The 20,459-nt window shown below is 48.4% G+C and overlaps 1 protein-coding gene across 1 annotated transcript; it reads left to right on the forward strand.

Moving 5' to 3' along the window:
- Positions 1–3,070: 3,070 nt before the first annotated feature.
- LOC146338789 (thyrotropin-releasing hormone receptor-like) lies at positions 3,071–13,799 on the forward strand. The gene is made up of 3 exons (XM_084812468.1): positions 3,071–3,450; positions 6,050–6,470; positions 13,359–13,799. The coding sequence occupies exons 1-3, from the start codon at positions 3,071–3,073 to the stop codon at positions 13,797–13,799; spliced, it is 1,242 nt and encodes a 413-aa protein (XP_084668594.1).
- Positions 13,800–20,459: the final 6,660 nt, after the last annotated feature.

Raw genomic sequence — 20,459 nt, forward strand, 5'->3', positions numbered from 1 at the left:
AGATGCTGGAAGAGGCAGGAGGCAACACAACCACTCCATCAGAGCAGGACTGAGAAGAGGCACGGGGGAAGATGGGGCATGCTGCATCCTCACCGTTGTTGGTCTGTGGGTATTGCCTTTCGTCTGCTGGATCTGAGGATGATGCAAAACAAGGTAAGTTCTGCAGGAAAAGTTAGTTGGCTGCTTTTAAAAAATAAGTAAACTAGGTGGTGATGGATTTTGGAAAGTGGAACAGAGGGAGGGAGGGCAGATGACAGCCTCTTGATGGTGCATTTATTTGTATGCTTCTGAGTATAACGAAGTCTGTTAGACCATCTTGAGATCCAGTGGATTTCGAGTTCAGTGTGTGATTGTTCCAGCTCCAGAGGGGGCTGGAACAGTCATGGATGTGGTTTACCTGTCCTAAGGAAAAAAACACAGATGTGTCGGTTCTTCCTGACAAATGTGGAGGAGGAGAGCTAAGCAGGGTTCAGTGCATCTTTACGATCTGATGAGTGGGACAGGGCAGAGAACCAATGATTTTTCTCTCTCTCAGTCTCTTTGCAGTGGGGCTTGGATAAAGCGCAGCGAACAGGGTAGCCTGTAATGTTTCATTGCTTTGAGCTACCTTGGCTCTCCGTTGGGTTAATCTGTTATAAGTCTCCCTTTTGATACTTTGCCTGCAAGGGTCATGTTGAAGGCACACTTCCAACGCAGATCTCTGGAACTCTGCAGCTTAATCCAGGCATGTTGCTTAAAGTTTGCTTGTTTTTAATTGGTGACTTTCTGGCTGTGCCAACCTGCCTTTACCCCTCCTCCCCGAAATAAGAAAAAGGGAAAAGAGAAATTTATCATCAGGAGGAAAGATGTCATTTGGGCAAGTGAGGCCAAGGTAGGGGGAATGAGGCTCAAACATTTAGCATTTTGCGGCGGCGGGGGGGGGGCACATATCCATCTCTTTTTTCCACCACTCACCTACTGTTCTTATTGCTGGAAGACAGTCAGAGGTTTCACCTTCAGGGGGAAAGTGTGTGTGTCTCTCTTTTCTTGGCAATAGTGTATGTCTCTCCAAGATGTGCATTGTGGGGATATGGGGAAAATAATCCCAGTTTCTTCAGGAATCTGTGATGCTGCCAAACACAGCTCCTTGGATAGCTCCTTTAGAGTTCTGACTGGTTGTGCCTGAATCCCGGAGCGGATTCACCGCCCCACTGACATTGGAGCCACCAGACTACACTGTCTGCATACCAGAGGACAAAGGTGACAGAATGTTCAGGTGTGAAAACAGGAGGGCCAGGTGCTTGTTGAAAGGAAGGCCAGCATCTCTGGAATCAGCAGATGATTGTACCTCTTTAAAGGAGACACAGCTGGCTACCTTGATGGGCTTGTAGGTAGCCAGAGGAGCACTTGGTCCTGCTTTATCCAAAGAGCTGCCTGCAACCGTTGTGTTTTCCCCACCCATGGTGAACAGAGACCTGCCAGGCAGCATAATGGTGATTGTTAAGATCAGGAGGAAGTAGCTTCTCCATGCAAATCCCTTCTCAAGGTACACACACACACACAGACACACATGCACGCACACAAACAGATTAGCTTCCTTCCAGATAAGGCAGCCTAGTGGGGAAAGAGAAGCAATAAGGAAAGAATGAAAGATGGCATCAAGATCTAATAAGCAGGGCTGTCGACTGATTCAAGGTTTCCAGACGGGTCAATTATCTGGTTTTTAACCGGTTAATCCGATTGTTATTCCGTTAAATTCAAATGCATGAATGCACTGCCAAATTTGAGTTCAGGAGTGCCAGATACAGGCCCCTCAGTCACAAGGGTGTCCTTCCCTGCAGAAACTCTTGGAGTTCCTTGGTGCATCTCCAGAAGGGCGGCTCGTGCACAGAAACCTGCTCCCACGGGCAGATGGTCCTGGCTGAAATCAGGATGACTGGCTGTTATTAGTGAAGCCCTGTCTGCTTTTGTTGCCTGTGATTCTTCCTTTGTGAGAAGGAAAGAATAGTCATTTTCCCCTGAAAGAGAAATGCTGGCTTATGTTGGGTATGCAAGATGGATGGGGTAATCATCATGTTTCCTTTCCATTCAATCTGGTGCAAGAAGGAGGAAGCCTGGAGGAGAAGGCTGTCCATGGCTACTAGTCCTGATGGCTCTATGCTTCCTCCACTATCAGAGACACGATGCCTATGTACACCAGTTGCTGGTGTAACTCCTCCATGGGCAGGAGGGTGCTGTCACACTCGTGTCCTGCTTGTGGGTTTCCCATGGGCAGGTGGTTGGCCACTATGTGAACAGAATGCTGGACTAGATGGACCCTTGGTCTGATCTAGCAGGGCTCTTCTACTTTTCTTATAAGCTGATCATGTGGTGGGAATGGCAACAGGTCCTTTAAGGGGCCCACATTGCAGGGTTGTCACTGGAGGCCCATCCCCTCTGATGTATCATACCAGTTGATTAACAGTGCAATCCTGCCCGTGTTTAGTTGGAGTTAAGTCTAATGGTACATAGGATTACAGCCTAAATCTTGATGCTCTACAGTCTCCATGATGAACTTCCAGCCTGTGGGCTTAATCTGGCCCTCAAGGATCCCCAGTCATGTCCCTGAAGAGCTCCCAGCCAGGAATGCCGCTTTCTTGTGGCCTTTGATTGTGGTGCGCTAGGGATGTTCACTTGCCGTATTGAACGGATTTTACTGCCGGAAGATGTTTTAGCAGCCACTTTCCACATTTTGTGTGTGTTTCCACTAGTTTTAAGCAATTTGGGTCTTATCACATCTGTCGTAACTTGTTGTTTGAGGCTAGAGCTTTTTTTAAAGGAAAAGTGGGGCAGAAGTGTTTAAGAGTAATCATTGCTGCAGCCACTTGCTCCAATTGTCCCAAGAGATGGCCAGGCGTAGGAGTGCCCAGGGAGAGTGAAATGGTTTGGGCATGTTTCCATTTTTTGAAGCAACCAATCTGTGTCTATTCAGGACTTCCTTGTTGGGCTGATGGAAACCGCTGATGGGCTCACATGGGAGAGAAGAAGCCTAGCCCTGTGAAAACGGGTTCCTCACCTCCCTCAGTCCAGATAAGCTGCTCCACATCTGGCCATGGAGAACAGCAGCACAAAATTTGACAGCCCCACCAACATATCCCTGGCAAGCAGTGAAGTCCTGCTTGGTTTGCTTGAATACAAGACCATCTCCATCTTCCTGGTGCTCAGCATTTGTGGGGTTGGCATCATTGGCAATGTCATGGTAGTTCTGGTGGTCCTTACCACCCGTGACATGAGGACCCCCACCAACTGCTACTTGGTGAGCTTGGCTGTAGCTGATCTGATGGTTCTCGTGGCTGCTGGTCTGCCCAACATCTCTGATAGCCTGGCAGGGATGTGGATCTATGGGTTTGCTGGCTGCCTTGGGATCACCTACTTCCAGTACCTGGGCATCAATGCATCATCCTGCTCCATCACTGCCTTCACTGTGGAAAGGTAAGGAAAGTGGCTTCAAGGACTCCATCCTACTCGACCAGGGGTGGGCGCGGCGACCAAACCAGCAGGATGGATGATGCTAAGGGGGTGGGGCCTTGCCCTGAAGCCCCGCCCATGACCCCACCCACCCCACCCACTTTCCCCCTCTCTGTGCAGGGAGACATGGAGCTTGGTGGCCAGTGGAGGCTGGTGGTTTTGAGGCCAGTGGGGCTGTGGATCTGCTCTGGGCTCCAGTCAGAACTCTAAAGAAACTATCCAAGGTGTTGAACCCATTTTGAGGAGAGGGTTCAGCTCCTTTAGAGTTCTGACTGGTTTTGACTGAAACCCAGAGCAGATTCATAGCCCCACTGACATCGGAGCCACCAGCTTCCACTGTCCCTCTGTATGAACAAAGGGACTCAGTCAAGGTTGGACAGGACTGGGCCCTGCAAGCGCTGGATGAATTGCATGGGGAATCCTCATGTTATCTCTGATCTCTCCAAGCTCTCTCCCAATCGTAGGTGAGCAGCGCAAAGGGGCATCCCTTTGTTATCTCCAATCAGAGATCAGAGATAACAGGGGGGTTTCTCTCCCTTGCCTCCTCCCCAAGCCTCCAGGTCAGGGGGTGGGGCTTGGGGAGGGGGTGCCCCCCACAGAGGGTGCCCAGCCCTCTGAAAGCCAGATTAGGCCTGCAATCCAGAGGTAGCCCTCCCCTGTACTAGATCTTGCAGGCAAGTATGGAGGCTGGAGACCCACTGGAGACCTCCACACATGCTAAGTTAGCTCCAGGACAATGTGAACATTTGAAAATGCCAGGCTCTGACACAGACCATTGGTCCATCTAGCCCAGTATTGTCTACACTGACTGGCAGCAGCTCTCCAACATCTCAGGAAGAGGGAGGTTTGTCCCATCACCAGCTACTTGATCCGTGTTTAGCTGGAGGCACTGGGGATCAAACTAGGGGCCATCTGCAACTAAACCACAAGGGCATATATCCTTGGCATCTGTATGTAGGGCTAGAAAAAACATTCATCTGAAACCCTGGAGTGCTGCTGCTGCCAGTCAGCATTGACAATAGTGAGCTAGATGGACCCAGGGTCTGGCTCAGTATAAGGCAGCTTCTGATGTGTGCAGTCCACACATCCCTACTCAGGAGGAGGAAGCCAAAGCCAGTATGTGCTCTGGGTCAGGAACCTGCTGATGCTTGAAGGCGCATCTGTGTGTGAAGTACCTCTGCTGATGCCTTAGCCACTGCGGCTCCAGCCCCTTATCCAGCTCAGCTCCAGGTATCCTGTTGGACAGCCCCCTTGCTCTGGGGAAAACTGGGCTCCCTGACCTGTACTGCTAGACAGCTTGACAGCCTTGATGGTAAAAAGGCATATCTATATAGCCACATAAGCCACATAATAGTGGCATGGCTCGGGTTCTATATAGCCACGTAAACCACATAATGGTGGCATGGGTCGGGTTCTATATAGCCACGTAAACCACATAATGGTGGCATGGGACAGGATCTATATAGCCACCTAAGCCGCATAATAGCGGCATGGGACAGGATCTATATAGCCACTTAAGCCACATAATAGCGGCATGGGACAGGTTCTATATAGACACATAATAGCGGCATGGGACAGGTTCTATATAGACACACAATAGTGGCATGGGACAGGATCTATATAGCCACCTAAGCCACATAATAGCAGCATGGGACAGGTTCTATATAGACACATAATAGCGGCATGGGACAGGTTCTATATAGACACATAATAGCGGCATGGGACAGGTTCTATATAGTAATCACAACTAATTGCTGTTGATAGACTCTCCTCCCCCTTCAAAAATATGCCTAATCCTCTTTTCAAGCTAGTCACCATCACTGCATCTTGTGGGAGAAAGTTCTATAAATTAATAGCACACTGACGTGATCTTTGGTGATGATGGGATGCTTGGTGCACTCACCTTTGATGATACTGATATCCTCTTAGAGGAGAAAGGGGAGGAGCTATATTAGGGCTGGGCCACATGTGGGTCCCCCCATCTCTTCTTCACTGAAACCTGTGGCAACAGGGGAAAAAACCCCCGTGGTTTGCCACCAGATTTCAGTGGCAAACCACTGCAGAGGCATAAACAGGGTGAGCTTAGCTTGAAAACAAGCTAAATGTGTCCTTTTTACCCCTCCCTAGTGGTTTGCTGCCCAAATTTGGTGTAAAGCGCCTCTTTTTTTTTTTTGCGGCTGCCACTGCGTTCACCTGGGTGGCAGCAGGAGTGCAGGGGGCTGAAAGTGGCCCTGGGGCCCCCAGAGTTGCCCACCCTGAACTAGATTTAGTCCCCTGCCCCCAAACAGTTGACTGATGTAGTGAGCATTGTCTTTTTGTGAGGGATGTGCCTAAGGAACTGCTGTAGTAGGAATCGTAACCCCTGCCACTCTGAGATGTTTTATGCCCCCTTTTGCATATGCAGGACCTGATCTGGAGCAGGGAGCCAGGCCCCAAAGCCTGCTTGCCCATGCAGGTTGTCCTTGTTAATCCAGGGAAGCTCTCTTCGGTCCCCTTCTTCCTTCCAGATGGACTTTATTGTCTTTCCTCTTCTCCTCCCCTCTTTCCCCTTCCTCTCCCCAAGGTACATTGCAATCTGTCACCCCATGAAAGCCCAGATGATGTGCACCGTGTCGCGAGCCAAGCGCATCATTGCATTCTTCTGGATCCTCACCTCGGTGTACTGCATGCTCTGGTTCTTCCTGGTGGACATTGCCGTCAACAAAAGCCAGCAACTGGAGTGTGGCTACAAGGTCTCCCGCAACCTTTACCTGCCCATTTACCTGCTCGACTTTGCCCTCTTCTTCGTCACCCCTTTGTTCCTTTCCACTGTGCTCTACAGCCTCATTGGGAGGGTCCTCTTCCAAAGTCCTGCCCTGCACCAGCCCACCACCCTGGCTGAACGTTGGCGAGACCGAAGCGGCAAGGAGAGGAATGGCACAGAGGCTGACCGGAAAAGGGTTGGCAGCTCAAGAACCAGAGTGCCCGTCTCCTCCAGGAAGCAGGTAGGATGGGAGACTTCTGGAGCTTTCCCTCTCATGGCAACATCGGAAGCTGCCTCATCCTAAGTCAGACCCTTGGCCCATCTAGCCCAGTTTTGTCAACACTGACTGGCAGCAATGGATCTCCAGGGTTTCAGGCAAGGCAAATCCCCACCCCTACCTGGAGATGTTGGGAACTGAACCTTGGATCTTCTGCATGTAAAAGCATGTGCTCTACCATTGAGCCATGGCCCTTCCATGGATCAGCCTTCCCAGGATCAACCTTGGGGCACAGGAGAGAACCATCACCAGTTGGTAAGAGATCCAAAATGACAGCAATGCAGGAATGCCTTTGTGGCATGGCCCTGCAACTCACAGCAAAACTCAGCAATGGAGGGCATCACCCTCTGAGCAGGAGTCCTAGGCTATTTTCACGTATTGTTTAGATGTCAAATAGAAATCCACCTTCCCCAACTTGGTGCTTTTCAGACATTTTGAACTTCAACTCCCATTGGTCAGGGATGCTAGGAGTTGGATTCCCATGATGATGTATAATAACAAAAGAAGATGTCTGTCTGTCCATCCATCATCACCATAGCACCATGACCATGAAACCTAGGCACCTGAAACTTGGCATGCATAATAAGGGGAGCCTACAGGTGTGCACCTCAGGGTTATTTTGTTTTTGTTTTTAAAAATGCATTAATTAATTTCAATTACTTTCCATGTGTGCAGTTGAAGCCTGTAGTAACATCTTCAGCCACTAGGATCTGGCTTCACTAACCAGCACATAGCTTTGCAGTCATTACAGTCTGAAGCCAGAGGAGTTTCGTAGGTTGAGGGACAGACTTATATAGCTGCCCCCTCCTCTCTGCTGTGGGGCAGGCCCCCCTTGGAGGAATGGAGTGGGGAGGCCCCTCCTACAGGAGGCTTTAGGGGTGGACCATGGCAGAGTTCATGCCTAGGGATGCCAGTGAGCATGGCTCCACTCAGATGGGGTGGGCACAATGCATGCAACTCTGACAGCTGTGTATATTTGCTTGAAGGATTTGCTTTATCAAACAAAGGGCTATTCCAACCTGTGCAAAGTCAGGTTCATTCAATCATCATCAAAGAAACCTGCCTTGTGAGGGAATCATAGAACAGTAGGGTTGGAAGGGGCCTACAAGACCGTCGAGTCCAACCCCCTGCTCAATGCAGGAATCCAGGTCAGAGCGTCCCTGACAGATGGCTGTCCAGCTTTGTCTTGAAAGCCTCCAGTGTGGGAGAGCCCACCACCTCCTTAGGCAATTGGTTCCATTGTCATATTACTCTAACAGTCAGGAAGTTTTTCCTGATGTTCAGCCGGAATCTGGCTTCCTGTAACTTGAGCCCATGATTCCGTGACCTGCACTCTGGGATGATTGAGAAGAGACCCTGGCCTTCCTCTCTGGGACAACCTTTCAAGTACTTGAAGAGCACTATCCTATCTCCCCTCAGTCTTCTCTTCTCAAGGCTAAACATGCCCTTGTCTTTCAGTCTCTCTTTGTAAGGCTTTGTTTCCAGCCCTCTGATCATCTTCATTGCCCTCCTCTGAACCCTCTCCAGCTTGTCTGCATCCTTCTTAAAATGTGGTGCCCAGAACTGGACACGGTACTCCAGATGAGGCCTAAATAGTGCTGAGTAGAGGGGAACTAGTACTTCCTGGGATTTGGAAGCTATGCTTCTATTAATGCAGCCCAAAAGAGCATCTGCCTTTTTTGCAGCCACATCACATGGTTGGCTCATATTCAGCTTGTGATCGACAACAATTCCAAGATCCTTCTCGCTTGTAGTGTTGTTGAGCCATGTATCCCCCATCTTGTAACTGTGCATTTGGTTTCTTTTTCCTAGGTGCAGAACTTGGCATTTATCCCTATTAAATGTCATTCTGTTGTTTTCTGCCCAGCACTCCAGTCTATCAAGATCACTTTGAATTTTGTTTCTGTCTTCCAGGATATTAGCTATCCCACCCAATGTTGTGTCATCTGCAAATTGGATCAGCATTCTCTGCACCTCCTCTCCAAGTCATTAATAAAGATGTTGAAGAGCACTGGGCCCAAGACTGAGCCCTGCGGTACCCCGCTCGTTACCTCTCCCCAGTTTGAGAAGATCCCATTGATAAGCTCTCTTTGAGTCCGATTCTGTAGCCAGCTGTGGATCCACCTGATGGTTGTTTCATCTAGCCCACTTTGAGCTAGTTTATCCTAAAATTCAGGATGGAAATACTTTAAAATACAATAAATGGTAAATACAAACATGCTCCTGGGCATGTACAGAATGCATTTATTTCCCCACTGAAAAACCACCAGCTGACTTCCCCTCTCTAAGCTGGGACTGGAGGGTTGGAGGGTTTCTAAACAGTCATGTGTGGTTTCTAAACAAAGCTGAGTCCAGTTGGAAGAATTACCTGTATTATACTGTGTCAGCCGCTCTTTCCTTTTGCCAGCGTTCGTCTCATTCAGCATGCCAATAACGTGGCTGTGCACTGAATTGAATTACCACCACGGCTGACTGCCGAGTGAGAAGCCAGGAGGGTCCCTGCAGCCTTCATTAGCATCACACGGTGGCTGCTTTAGTAATGGGGGGAGGGGGCTATAATTCTTTGGAAAGATTCCTGGAGCAAAAAGCAGAACTAAAAGCAGAATCCCAAAGAGAAGCTGCCCAGTCTTGCTTAGAATCATAGAATGGTAGGGTTGGAAGGGGCCTACAAGATCATCGAGTCCAACCCCCTGCTCAATGCAGGAATCCAAGTCAGAGCATCCCTGACAGATGGCTGTCCAGCATCATCTTGAATGCCTCCAGTGTGGGAGAGCCCACCACCTCCCCAGGTCACTGGTTCCATTGTAGTATTGCTCTTACAGTCAGGAAGTTTTTCCTGATGTTCAGCCAGAATCTGGCTTCCTGTAACTTGAGCCCATTATTCCATGTACTCTGGGATGATGGAGAAGAGATCCTGGCCTTCCTCTCTGTGACAACCATTCAAATACTTGAAGAGCGCTATCCTATCTCCCCTCAGTCTTCTCTTCTCAAGACTAAACATGCCCAGTTCTTTCAGTCTCTCCTCATAGGGCTTTATTTCCAGTCCCCTGATCATCTTTGTTGCCCTCCTCTGAACCCTCTCCCACTTGTCTGCATCCTTCTTAAAATGTGGTGCCCAGAACTGGACACAGTACTCCAGATGAGGCCTAACCAGTGCTGAGTAGAGGGGAACTAGTACTTCCGGGGATTTGGAAGCTATGCTTCTATTAATGCAGCCCAAAAGAGCATCTGCCTTTTTTGCAGCCACATCACACTGTTGGCTCATATTCAGCTTGTGATCGACAACAATTCCAAGATCCTTCTCGCTTGTCGTGTTGTTGAGCCACATATCCCCCATCTTGTACCTGTGCATCTGGTTTCCTTTTCCTAGGTACAGAACTTGGCATTTATCCCTATTAAATGTCTTTCTGTTTTTTTCTGCCCAGCACTCCAGCCTATCAGGATCACTTTGAATTTTGTTTCTGTCTTCCAAAGTATTAGCTATCCTGCCCAATTTTGTGTAATCTGCAAATCTGATAAACGTTCCCTGCACCTTCTCCTCCCAGTCATTAATAAAAGTGTTGAAGAGCACTGGGCCCAGGACTGTGTCCTGCAGTACCCCGCTCATTATCTCTCCCCAGTTTGAGAAGATCCCATTGATAAGCACTTTTGGAGTCCGATTCTGTAGCCAGCTGTGGATCCACCGGATCATTGTTTCATCTAGTCCACTTTGAGCTAGTTTGCTCATCAGGACATCATGGGGCACTTTGTCGAAAGCTTTGCTGAAGTCGAGGTATATTACGTCCACAGCATTCCCACAGTCCACAAGGGAGGTGACCTGTTCAAAACATGAGATCAGATTAGTCTGGCAGGATTAGTTCTTGACAAATCCATGTTGTCTTCGAGTAATCACTGCATTGTTTTCAAGGTGCTTACAGACTGATTGCTTTCTCATTTGCTCCAGAATTTTCGCAGGGATTGATGTCAGACTGACTGGTCTGTAGTTCCCAGGTTCCTCCTTTTTACCCTTTTTGATGATAGGGACAACATTAGCCCTCCTCCAGTCATCTGGCACTTCCCCCGTCCTCCATGATGGCTCAAAGAGAATAGTCAGCAGTTCTGAGAGTTCTTCTGCCAGTTCCTTTATTACTTTAGGATGCAGTTCATCTGGCCCTGGAGATTTGAACTCATTTAAAGTCATTAGGTGTTCCTTGACCATATGCCTATCGATCTCAAGCTGCAATGCTGCCCCTTCAGCCTGTACTTTGCCTTTGCCAGGGGGGTCATAGACCCTCTTTTGGAAGAAGACTGAGCCAAAGTAGGAACTGAGCACTTTTGCCTTCTCTTTGTCATCTGTTATCATTTTGCCATCCTTATTTAATAGCTGAACCACCATTTCTTTCCTCTGCCTTTTACTATGCATGTAGCTGAAGAAAGCCTTTGTGTTGCTTTTAGCCTCCCTCGCTAACCTCCGCTTGTTCTCAGCTTTAGCCTTCCTGACGCCATCCCTGCAATTCTGTGCTACCTGCCTGTACTCTTACTTTGTTGCTTGGCCTTCTTTCCACTTCCTATATGTGTCCTTTTTTGTTTTCAGGTAATCTCTTAAGCTTTTTGTGAAGCCACATTGGCTTCTTCTGTTGTCTTCCACATTTTTTTCCTTGTTGGAATTGTTTGTAAGTGTGCCTTGAGAATTTCCTTTTTAAAAGCTCCCACCCATCTTGGACTGCTAAGTTCTCATTAGAGTCACTTGCCATGGGACCTTACTTATTATTGTTCTGAGTTTATTAAAATTGGCTTTCCTAAAATCCAGGGTACGCGTTTGGCTACACTTGGCTTTTGGTTCCTTTAGAACCAAGAACTCAAGTATAACATGGTCACTTTCCCCCAGAGTTCCTGTAACTGCTACTTTATCCACTAAGTCATCTCTGTTAGTTAGGATCAAGTCAAGGATAGCCGATCCTCTAGTTCCTTCCTCTACTTTCTGTAGGAGGAAGTTATCAGCAACACAAGTCAGGAATTTCTTGGAGGGGCCATGTTTTGCAGAATTTGTCTCCCAACAAATATTGGGGAAATTGAAGTCCCCCACTACTACTACATCATGCTTCCTTGAAACACCGGCTATTTGCTTTTCAAAAGTTTCATCCTCGTCTTCTCCTTGATTGGGTGGCCAGTAGTAGACTCCGACCACCAGGTTCCTTTTATTCTTTGCTCCATTTATTTTGATCCAGATGCTCTCGATGGGGCTACCAAGCTCATCCTCCTGTATTTCTGTGCAGCGATATGTATTTTTCACATACAGTGCAACCCCACCTCCCTTTCTGTTCCTCCTGTTCTTTTTGAACAAATTATATCCTTCCATTGCTGTATTCCAGTCATGAAAGTCATCCCACCAAGTCTCAGTTACACCTATCAAGCCCTAATTTCCCTCCTGTATTAAGAGTTCAAGTTCATTCTGTTTGTTTCCCATACTCTGGGCATTAGTACATAGACATCGAAGACCATGTGCTTCATAGTCTGGCTTCCTTCCTACATGTGTCTGAAGACTATTATTGGGCGCCATCAGAGCTGTTCTCTCCGTTGCAGTGCATGAGCCTACGTCCATTGTTACCCCCAACTTTACATCTCCCTTCCCCGTAGGTTTCAGTTTAAAGCCCTCCTGATTAAGTTCTTCATGCTGTGGCCAAACACATTCTTCCCAGCCCTTGTGAGGTGCAACCCATCCCTTGCCAACAGTCTGTCTTCCAGGAAGTACAGCCCATGGTCCCAGAATCCAAATCCAAGCTTCTTCCTGTTTACACAGGAGGAGGTGGTCTAAGGCAGCAGTGGCCCACAGTTGGTGCATGGTGCACAGCCTCTGGGCTGTAAGAACAGAAGAAAAGTCCTGACGCATTAGTCCAAAGACCTCCTTCTCACAGGGCTCAGCCAGATGCTTCTAAGGCAGGGGTGCAGCCCCTCACCAATTCTGGCCCACCTGGGGTCCACATCTGGCCTTCTGCAGAGCCCCAGAAGACGATGCTCCCTTTCCCCCCAACTGCTGAACATTTGGCAGTTTCCCAGCTTTTGTGCAGTTTTCCCCATTCTAAAAGGTTGAAGTGCCTCTCCTAAGGCTTAACTGCCAGTGCGCGAGTTTTTGATTCTGTGGTGCTTAATTTAACTTATGTATCGCAGCTTCTTAATTTAACTTTTGCATCTCTCTCTCTCATTCTCTGTTTTCTCTTGACACTGCCTCCAGTCTCATCATTTTGTTTGAAATGATGGTTTACTGCCATTTTTTAAAATTTCTGTGGCTGTTTTTATACTTTGTTAGCTGCTTTGACCAGGTCCTTGTTGGAAGGGGAAAGCAGGATATAATTTTTTTATATATAAAATTGTACTGTACTGTACAATTGTGTTGTACTACCTCCAGTATCAGAGGCAGTGAGCCTCTGTACAGCAGTTGCTGGGGAACATGGGTGGGAGGGCGCTGTTGCACTCGTGTCCTGTGTGTGGGTTTCCTGTGGCAGCTGGTTGGCCACTGTGTGAAAGAATGCTGGACTGGAAGGACCCTTGGCCTGATCCAGCACGGCTCTTCTTATGTTCTTCGGTTCTAACAGCTGCCTTCTCCCACTGCTGCTTCCCAGCAACTGGCACACTGCTTCTGAACTGGAGGTTCCATTTAGCCATCGTGGGTAATACCTGTTAATAGACTGCTCCCCCTTCCGCTCCATGAATTTGTCCAACCCCTTTTGAAAGCCATCTAACCCAGACAGCATCACCACACCTAGGGTTGCTAATCCCGTCAATTAATTCTGGGCCTGAGGTTCTGCACCCCTGTTCTAGGCCAGAATCCCAACCCGTTTCAAGCCATCCAAGTCCTCTCTTTCTTCTCCGCAGGTCACCAAGATGCTGGCAGTGGTTGTGGTCCTGTTTGCCCTGCTCTGGATGCCCTACCGGACTCTGGTGTTGGTGAACTCCTTCATGGAGCACCCCTACCTGGACCGCTGGTTCATCTTCTTCTGCCGGGCCTGCATCTATGCCAACAGCGCCATCAACCCTGTCATCTACAACCTCATGTCCCAGAAGTTCCGCCTCGCCTTCAAGAAGCTTTGCAAATGCTGGGGGGAGGAGGAGGAGGAGCGACGCAGGAGCTTTTATGGTTCCTCAGGCAGTTGCAGCGCGAGGAAGGAGCCCGGCGCCCACCACCAGGGCAACAACGTGGCTACGGAACAACAACCTCCTGCAGGAGCGGAAGGGAAGGACTTGGATGTTGTGGAGCAGGCGTCAGCAGCCAGCAAGAGTGAGAAAGAGAAGGAGCTGTACTTTAGCGTGCTCTGAATGCCCCCAGCTTGTGCTGGGGGCCCTTGCCCAAGACACCCTCAGTGAGCCTATCTTCCACTAGTGAGCCTTTCACCGCCATCATCGCCAGCTGCTGCTACCCTTCATCCTCGTTGTTGCCACCACTGGCTTGCTTGATGGGCAGGGAGCTGGGGAGCAAGCAGGCCGCGCCATCTCCTGCTCCTCCTTCTCACCACCACCCTTGGCTGGGCCAGAGCGGGAGGCAGGGGAACAAGCAGATCACAATGGGGAAGAGGAGGAGCAACTCTGGGGGGATCTTGTCCATGGGCCCCTGCTGGGGTGTGGGCCCTCGGCAAGTGCCCCACCATGCTTGCCCTTGACACCAGCCCTGCCCCCTGCCCCCTGCCCTCCACCACATCAGGTACTTGTTTCACCTCTGCTAGCAAATGTAGACACATTTCTGGAGCTTCGGCGGATCTCGTCATCATCCCCTTGAACTGGAATTACATTTTTTGACTATGAAAAGGAATTTGTTAGGATTTGAGCCCCCGCTGCAAGCCTTGAACTGGTGACCTGAGGGATGCTGGATGAGAATTGGAGCTGTGCACTACTGTGTGGCTCTGGCCGAAGAAGGAAACTGCAGGGAGGCCGGCTACACCCATGAGGGAAGCCCCTTCACACTGATAGGCTAGGGTGGGTCAGGTGATGCTCGCGGAACCCTCTGGAAGGCTTCCAGGCCAAGCCTGCTCTTTGGTACAAGTTGAACAATTAGGTGGCTGTCTGATTAAGTAATTAGAGCATGGGAGGGGAATGTGTGGTCTTCCAGATGTTGTTGGACTGCAGATCCCATCATCGCTCACCATTGGGCTAGGGCTGATGGGAGTTACAGCCCATCAACATCTGGAGAGCCACACTTTCCCCATCCCTGAACTAGAGACGCCATCTTTTCCATTGCTCCCTCTTTCTGTCATTCCACATCAACTATTAAAACACCAACAACCAACCTAGGTCTGATAGGATTTCAGATAGGGAAAGAAGGCAGAAGGAACCAACTTTCTGAAATAGCTGCATCTCTGCCCCTGCATGTCCTGCCATGGCTGGATCAGGCGCGGTGTAAGGATCAACTAAAGGGCAATCCAAAAGCAAGTCAATAAACAGGCAATGGTCAAAGGCACAGTTTTGCTAGGCAAGAGGGAGAGTTCCAAAAGAGAGGTCTGAAGAGCAGCCGAGGTCCAAACATAGATAAGCAGTCAGATACAATACGGAGTCCAAGAAGCAGAGTCAAGCAGGAGTCCAAGGTCAGTAAGATGAAGGTTCAATCATGGAGCAAGATCAGAGGTACAAGGGACTGGAGCTGGTAGAAGATGTTATTTCCAGCAATGGCTAGACTGATACTGCAAGCTTATATTACCAGAGCTTCCTGAGCCCCACCCAGGGCTCAGCTGCAGTTCTTTACAGGTCCGCTGGCAAAATCATGAGGAGGGCCTTGCTCCTGAAGAGGTTTTCTCTGCAAGCAGGCACTCCTTTGCCTGGCCACAGTCTCAGCTTGTACCTTCAGGTACTGGCATTCTTGAGTGCTGGGTGGTGGCTCAGCATCCCCCTCTGACTTGGAAGCAGAGCACTCCACCATTTGAGGAGGAAGATCTGAAGTCCTCTCTGAGGGCCCAGGAACTTCTTGGCCAGCCCCAGGATCCTCTGAAGCATCACGTTCTCTGGGGATATCTGGTTCAGGAGGCTCCAGATCATTGTCTGAAGAGGATTCCTGGGAGGTGGGGGATGACCCTGCAACCCAGACTTTGTACTAATGTGTGCCTCTCCCCCCACTCTCTGAATGAGTTCTGGAGACAATTTGTTTAATGTTGTTTTCTCTTTGGGATATTTCAGTGGCTTGAATTTGGTAATTGTCAGACAAGTTGTTGCATTGCAAGGGATAACAGCACACAGAAAAATGTTACAAGTCTTCGATACTCAGGTGGTGGGCAGTAGCTTCTGCCCTGAAAGGTGGCCAAGAAATGTTTTAAATAAAATAAATAGCATTACTAAAGGGAAGATGCACATTTGGGGTTGGCAAAGGAGGCACTGAAAGGCTAAGACCATCTTGCATGGGCAAATTGTTAGGTGTCCCATTCCTGCTGGCTCTGGGTGGTATGTGGCTAGATTCCCATCACAGTAGGCAGAATGGGGAACTGTCCAGCAAGGCAAAGGTAGCAAGGACAGGCTGATGAAGGCAAGGGCTGCAGAAACATCAGAGAAGCCATCCAGCCAAGGTGTCAGATAGAGCACAAGTTGCTGGGTTGAAGGAGATGTTGCACTAGCAACAGCCAGGAAGCAACTGAGTAGTTTTGCAGCTCGTCCTGCCATCTCACTCCTTCCTGGAGCATCGGCATGGGCTGGATCCAGAATAGTTGTCTGTTCTTGCTTCCTTCCTCTTGGGTAAGGCTCAGAGATGGGAGGTCCCATGCTATGACATGCTTGCTGTGTTGTCTGCGCTTCAGCTCAAGCTCATCACTGTCTCTGCTCCTGGAGCCATGGGGTTGATGGTGGAGGGTCTGGAGAAGAGATGAATGGCCAGTTGGAAGGCATGAGACCCTCTGATTATGTAGGCTGTTCAGGTGGGGTGTCTTCCAGGGTGTCCATCAGGGTATAATCCCCCCTGGCTCCAGTATGTGTTGGGAATGACTGTAGGGTCCTCCTCCAATGAAAAGGTCCCATCTAGTTCTGGGTCCAGGCCTGGGATGGTCCTAAAGAAAACCCAAGAAAATTGGAGGTGAGCATCTAAAGTAGATCACAGAGAAGAGAAATGGGTTCTCAGGATGCAAGATAGAGTTTATTATAAGGAGCCCAATGCATTTTGGCCTTTCCCCCCTTGTTTTAGGCCTTCTTCAGGGGGTAGAGAAAAAAGTCTGCAGAATTTCTTCAGCAAAAGGTTGTCTCCTGTGTCAAGTAGATTGGGCTTGTGTCAAGTAGTTTGCATTGGGCTCTTTATAATAAATTCTGTCTTGTATCCTGAGAGCCTGTTTCTCTTCTTTGTGATCTGGGGTGGTCTTGACAGCAGGAAAAAGATGCTCCATACTGGGGAAGTTCTTTCTCATTGTGGGGGAGGGAGGGACTTGATAATCACTTTCTCACCATTGCCCATCTCTGACAGTGGCAGATACAAGAGACATCAATACCTTGGCTTCTTTTTACTCTAACAGTCCTTCGATGGGATAAGAGACCCAGGGGACAGAGAAAACCAGAGAACTTCTCCAGAATCGAATTCAGCCCTTGGGCTGAAAGAGGTTCAACACCCCTGATGTCTGGTTTACGCAAGTTCCTGTAATAAAGAAATAGCTTCCCTCCAATATGTGATGCTTTCACAATGCTGAAGCGATTCCTATGCTGTGAGCTGACATTGGGCTGGATCCAGGATCTACCTTCCAGGAGAGGAAAAGACTTTATTTATTTATTTATTTACAGCATTTTTACCTTGCCTGGCAGCCAAAAAAGGCTCCCAGGGTGCCTAAAAAGATTTATAATAAGTCAGTTCTAAATGAGTTGACACAAAAGGAAAATGGATTGGGGGGGAAGAGGAAGAAAGCAAAATGCAAGCACTAGTTCATAGTTTCAAAGATCTTATAGGCATTCTTTCTGGCAGGGAAGGGCAAACCAAGCTCCCTGCATCTGTTCCTTCTCCTGCTGATATATGGGGCCAGGTTGGTCTCTCCCTTGCCATGATGTTCTTCCACTCACAGAAGGTCCCTCTGCCTGATTTTTGGGGATCCCCCTCCACAACAGCTCAACTCATTTGGCAGGGTCTCCTGACTGTCTGTGTAACATTTTCAGGTGGCTGCCATGGAGGGGTGAGGAAGTCCACTTCCATCAGTTGACCCAGCATAGATGTGGATCCAACCCATCCCCTTCATTGACTAAGTCCTGTTTGGGATTATGGTGTGGCCTGGGTGCTATGAATAGGTGATGATCCCACATGGGTCCTTTCCATGGCAGACTGATGGATCCCTTGCTCCTCATAGCTGACTGGTCCTTCATCTCCTAGGCTGCACCGTTGTACCTCCAAACTCTGCTGTTCCTTCCAATGTCTGATCACAAATCCCACCTCATTAGATTCACTCTAGAAGATCCCAGCCACACTTTCACCTTTTTCCACATCAGCTTCATGCACTGCACCCCTCTCTCTCCCCTGTCCAACTGCCCAGTCTCCTACTGCTTAAGTACCACTTTCCTCAACATTCCAGTTACTGTGGCAACTGTTGCCTGGTGCTATCCATGCTCCCCTCTCTCCTTTAATTATTTGCATTTTTACAAGTATTTATCTTCCACTTCTCTAGGCAAGTAGCCTCTACAAAGCACCTTGCAACTAATATGAATACATTTTCAGCAATATTATACAATTTAAAATGCAAAGACACCTATGAAATACATTAAGAGTGCAATCCTATCCTTATTTAGACAGAAAAATGACCTACAAGTCCCAGCATTTCCCAGCCAGCATGGCTGTATGGGAAATGCTGGGAGTTGTAGGACTTTTTCTGTCTACATATGCATAGGGTTGTGCCCTAAACTTAACCAACACAGCAGCGCTAAGATACGTCTGACTTCAGGCCAGCAAAAATGAAACAGAAATCATCTGCTATACATGGAACTAACCAGATGCTGGACTTAATCCTAAGTGATGCTCAGGACCTGGTGTGAGTCCTAAGTGTTGAACGGATTGTCAACAGTGACCAGAATGATATTTGTGATATTCCATTTATATGTAAGTGGACAATGCTTAAGGGAGACACATTTCAAAAGAGGAAACTTCTCAAAAATGAGGGGACTGGTGAAAAGGAAGTTGACGGGAGAGTGAATTCTCCCTAGAATGTCACAAAACCACAATAATAGAAGCTCAGCTAGAATGTATATAGCAGAATGTATATAGATCAGGAAAGATAAGACCAGGTCCAAGAAGCCCAGATAGGAATGGAGGATGATCTTTTCAGAGCTCTTAGGGAAATGTTACAGTCCCCAGATAATACTTCCACTGTTACTGATTGATTAAGGGCGCAATCCTATGCCTGTTTAGACAGAAAAAAGTCCTACAGCTTCCAACATTTCTCAGCCAGCATGGCAGGCTGGGGAATGCTGAGAATTGTAGGACTTGTTTCTGTCTAAACAGGCATAAGATTGTGCCTTAAATTTCTTTGCACCCCTTCTTCAAAGGAGCTGAGCTTGATATATGGGGGCTATTCTGAATATATAGGAGGTTCCATCATCCATGTCATTTGAAAAGACAACCTGTGAGCACAAAACGTTACACTGGAATCAGCAGATTATGCCAGAAGGAACACTGAGCGCAGAATATAGCTGCATACATTTCCTTAAAAAAATTAAAATTCTACTCCATCTTGAGGGCTTAAGGTGGTTTGCGACATTAACACCTTCCCCCAAGAAAGATCTATTATTTGTTTATTTAAAATATTCCTAGGCCTTCTTTCAGGACAGGAGCCCTCCCAGGGCGGCTTACAACAACAAAATAGACTGATAGAATTCCATACAAACAACCATCTAAAATACAACAACACACACACAGTCAGGGAAAGGCCAGAGTAAGGAAGCAGGTTTTCAGAACTTTTCTAAAAGCCTGCAATGTTGGGGCCTGAAGGACCCTCAAGGACAATCCATTCCAGAGATGTGGGGCCACAGCAGAAAAGATAGAAAACCGAACAGGGTTTCACAACGTTTTTGGCTCCAACAGCCCACAATGTTTTGGGCTCCACCAGGCTCAGGGGCCGGGGGCTGCATGCCTGCACACGCATATACCCCCTGACATGTGTGCGCGCACACACACATATATGCGTACATGTGTGTGCACCACACAGACCAGCAATCTGTATGAGGATCTCTGGGGGATGAGGCAGAGAGTACAGGTGGTGGGGACGTTGGCAGCACTGGAAGGGTCAGGACATCCTTGAAGGGCTGGATGTGCCCCCCCCCCCCGGTTGCAGGTTGTGCACCCTTGATCTATGATATTTCCCCAGATTTCTAAAATGTTAATACCCAAATCAAAAGAACATTAATCATGCTGGCTCAAACCTTATATTCCATCTGAAGCTACTGCTGATGAGAAATTTATTTCTCCCCGGCATAATTCAGCATGAAAGTTCAAAGAAAAATCACTTATTTACACTTTGCTTCCACAAGAGTGGGCGGGGGGGGGGGCGGGGGAGAGAGAGAGATGGCTTCTCCAATTTACCTTTGCTTTCCATCCTGCACTCATAAAAATGTGCTTTTAACTGAAAATTTATAACGCTCTTCCATCTTGCTTATTGCAATCAGAATGATTAATGCACACTAAACATGCAAAGTTAGCCCTGTTTTATTGCAGAAATGATGACTGCCTCCCACAAAAGGCTAATTCGATCATCTTTCTGTTGCTGCAGCTGAAGGTGAATGGGCGGGGTAGGACGTCTCATTCCACCAGTGGCAGGACTCTCCTTCGGATTCAAGAGGCTGTCAGCAAAGTCTGGGCCATAGTTGCAGCTGAGGTCCAACGGATGCGATGTTAGCTGGGTGAAAGCAGTCAGATGCGATGTTAGCTGGGTGAAAGCAGTCAGTGTGCGGTGTGCTCGTGCTGTGTGCTGTGGGGGAGCTTGAGCAACTTTGGGAACATGGGGGCAGGGAGGGAGAGTTTAACCCTTTCTTTCCCTGCCATGGTCC

Source organism: Heloderma suspectum, chromosome 8 (genome assembly GCF_057233095.1).
Source record: "Heloderma suspectum isolate Gila_16-S chromosome 8, 16-S_ref, whole genome shotgun sequence".
NCBI classification, from domain to species: Eukaryota; Metazoa; Chordata; class Lepidosauria; order Squamata; family Helodermatidae; genus Heloderma; species Heloderma suspectum.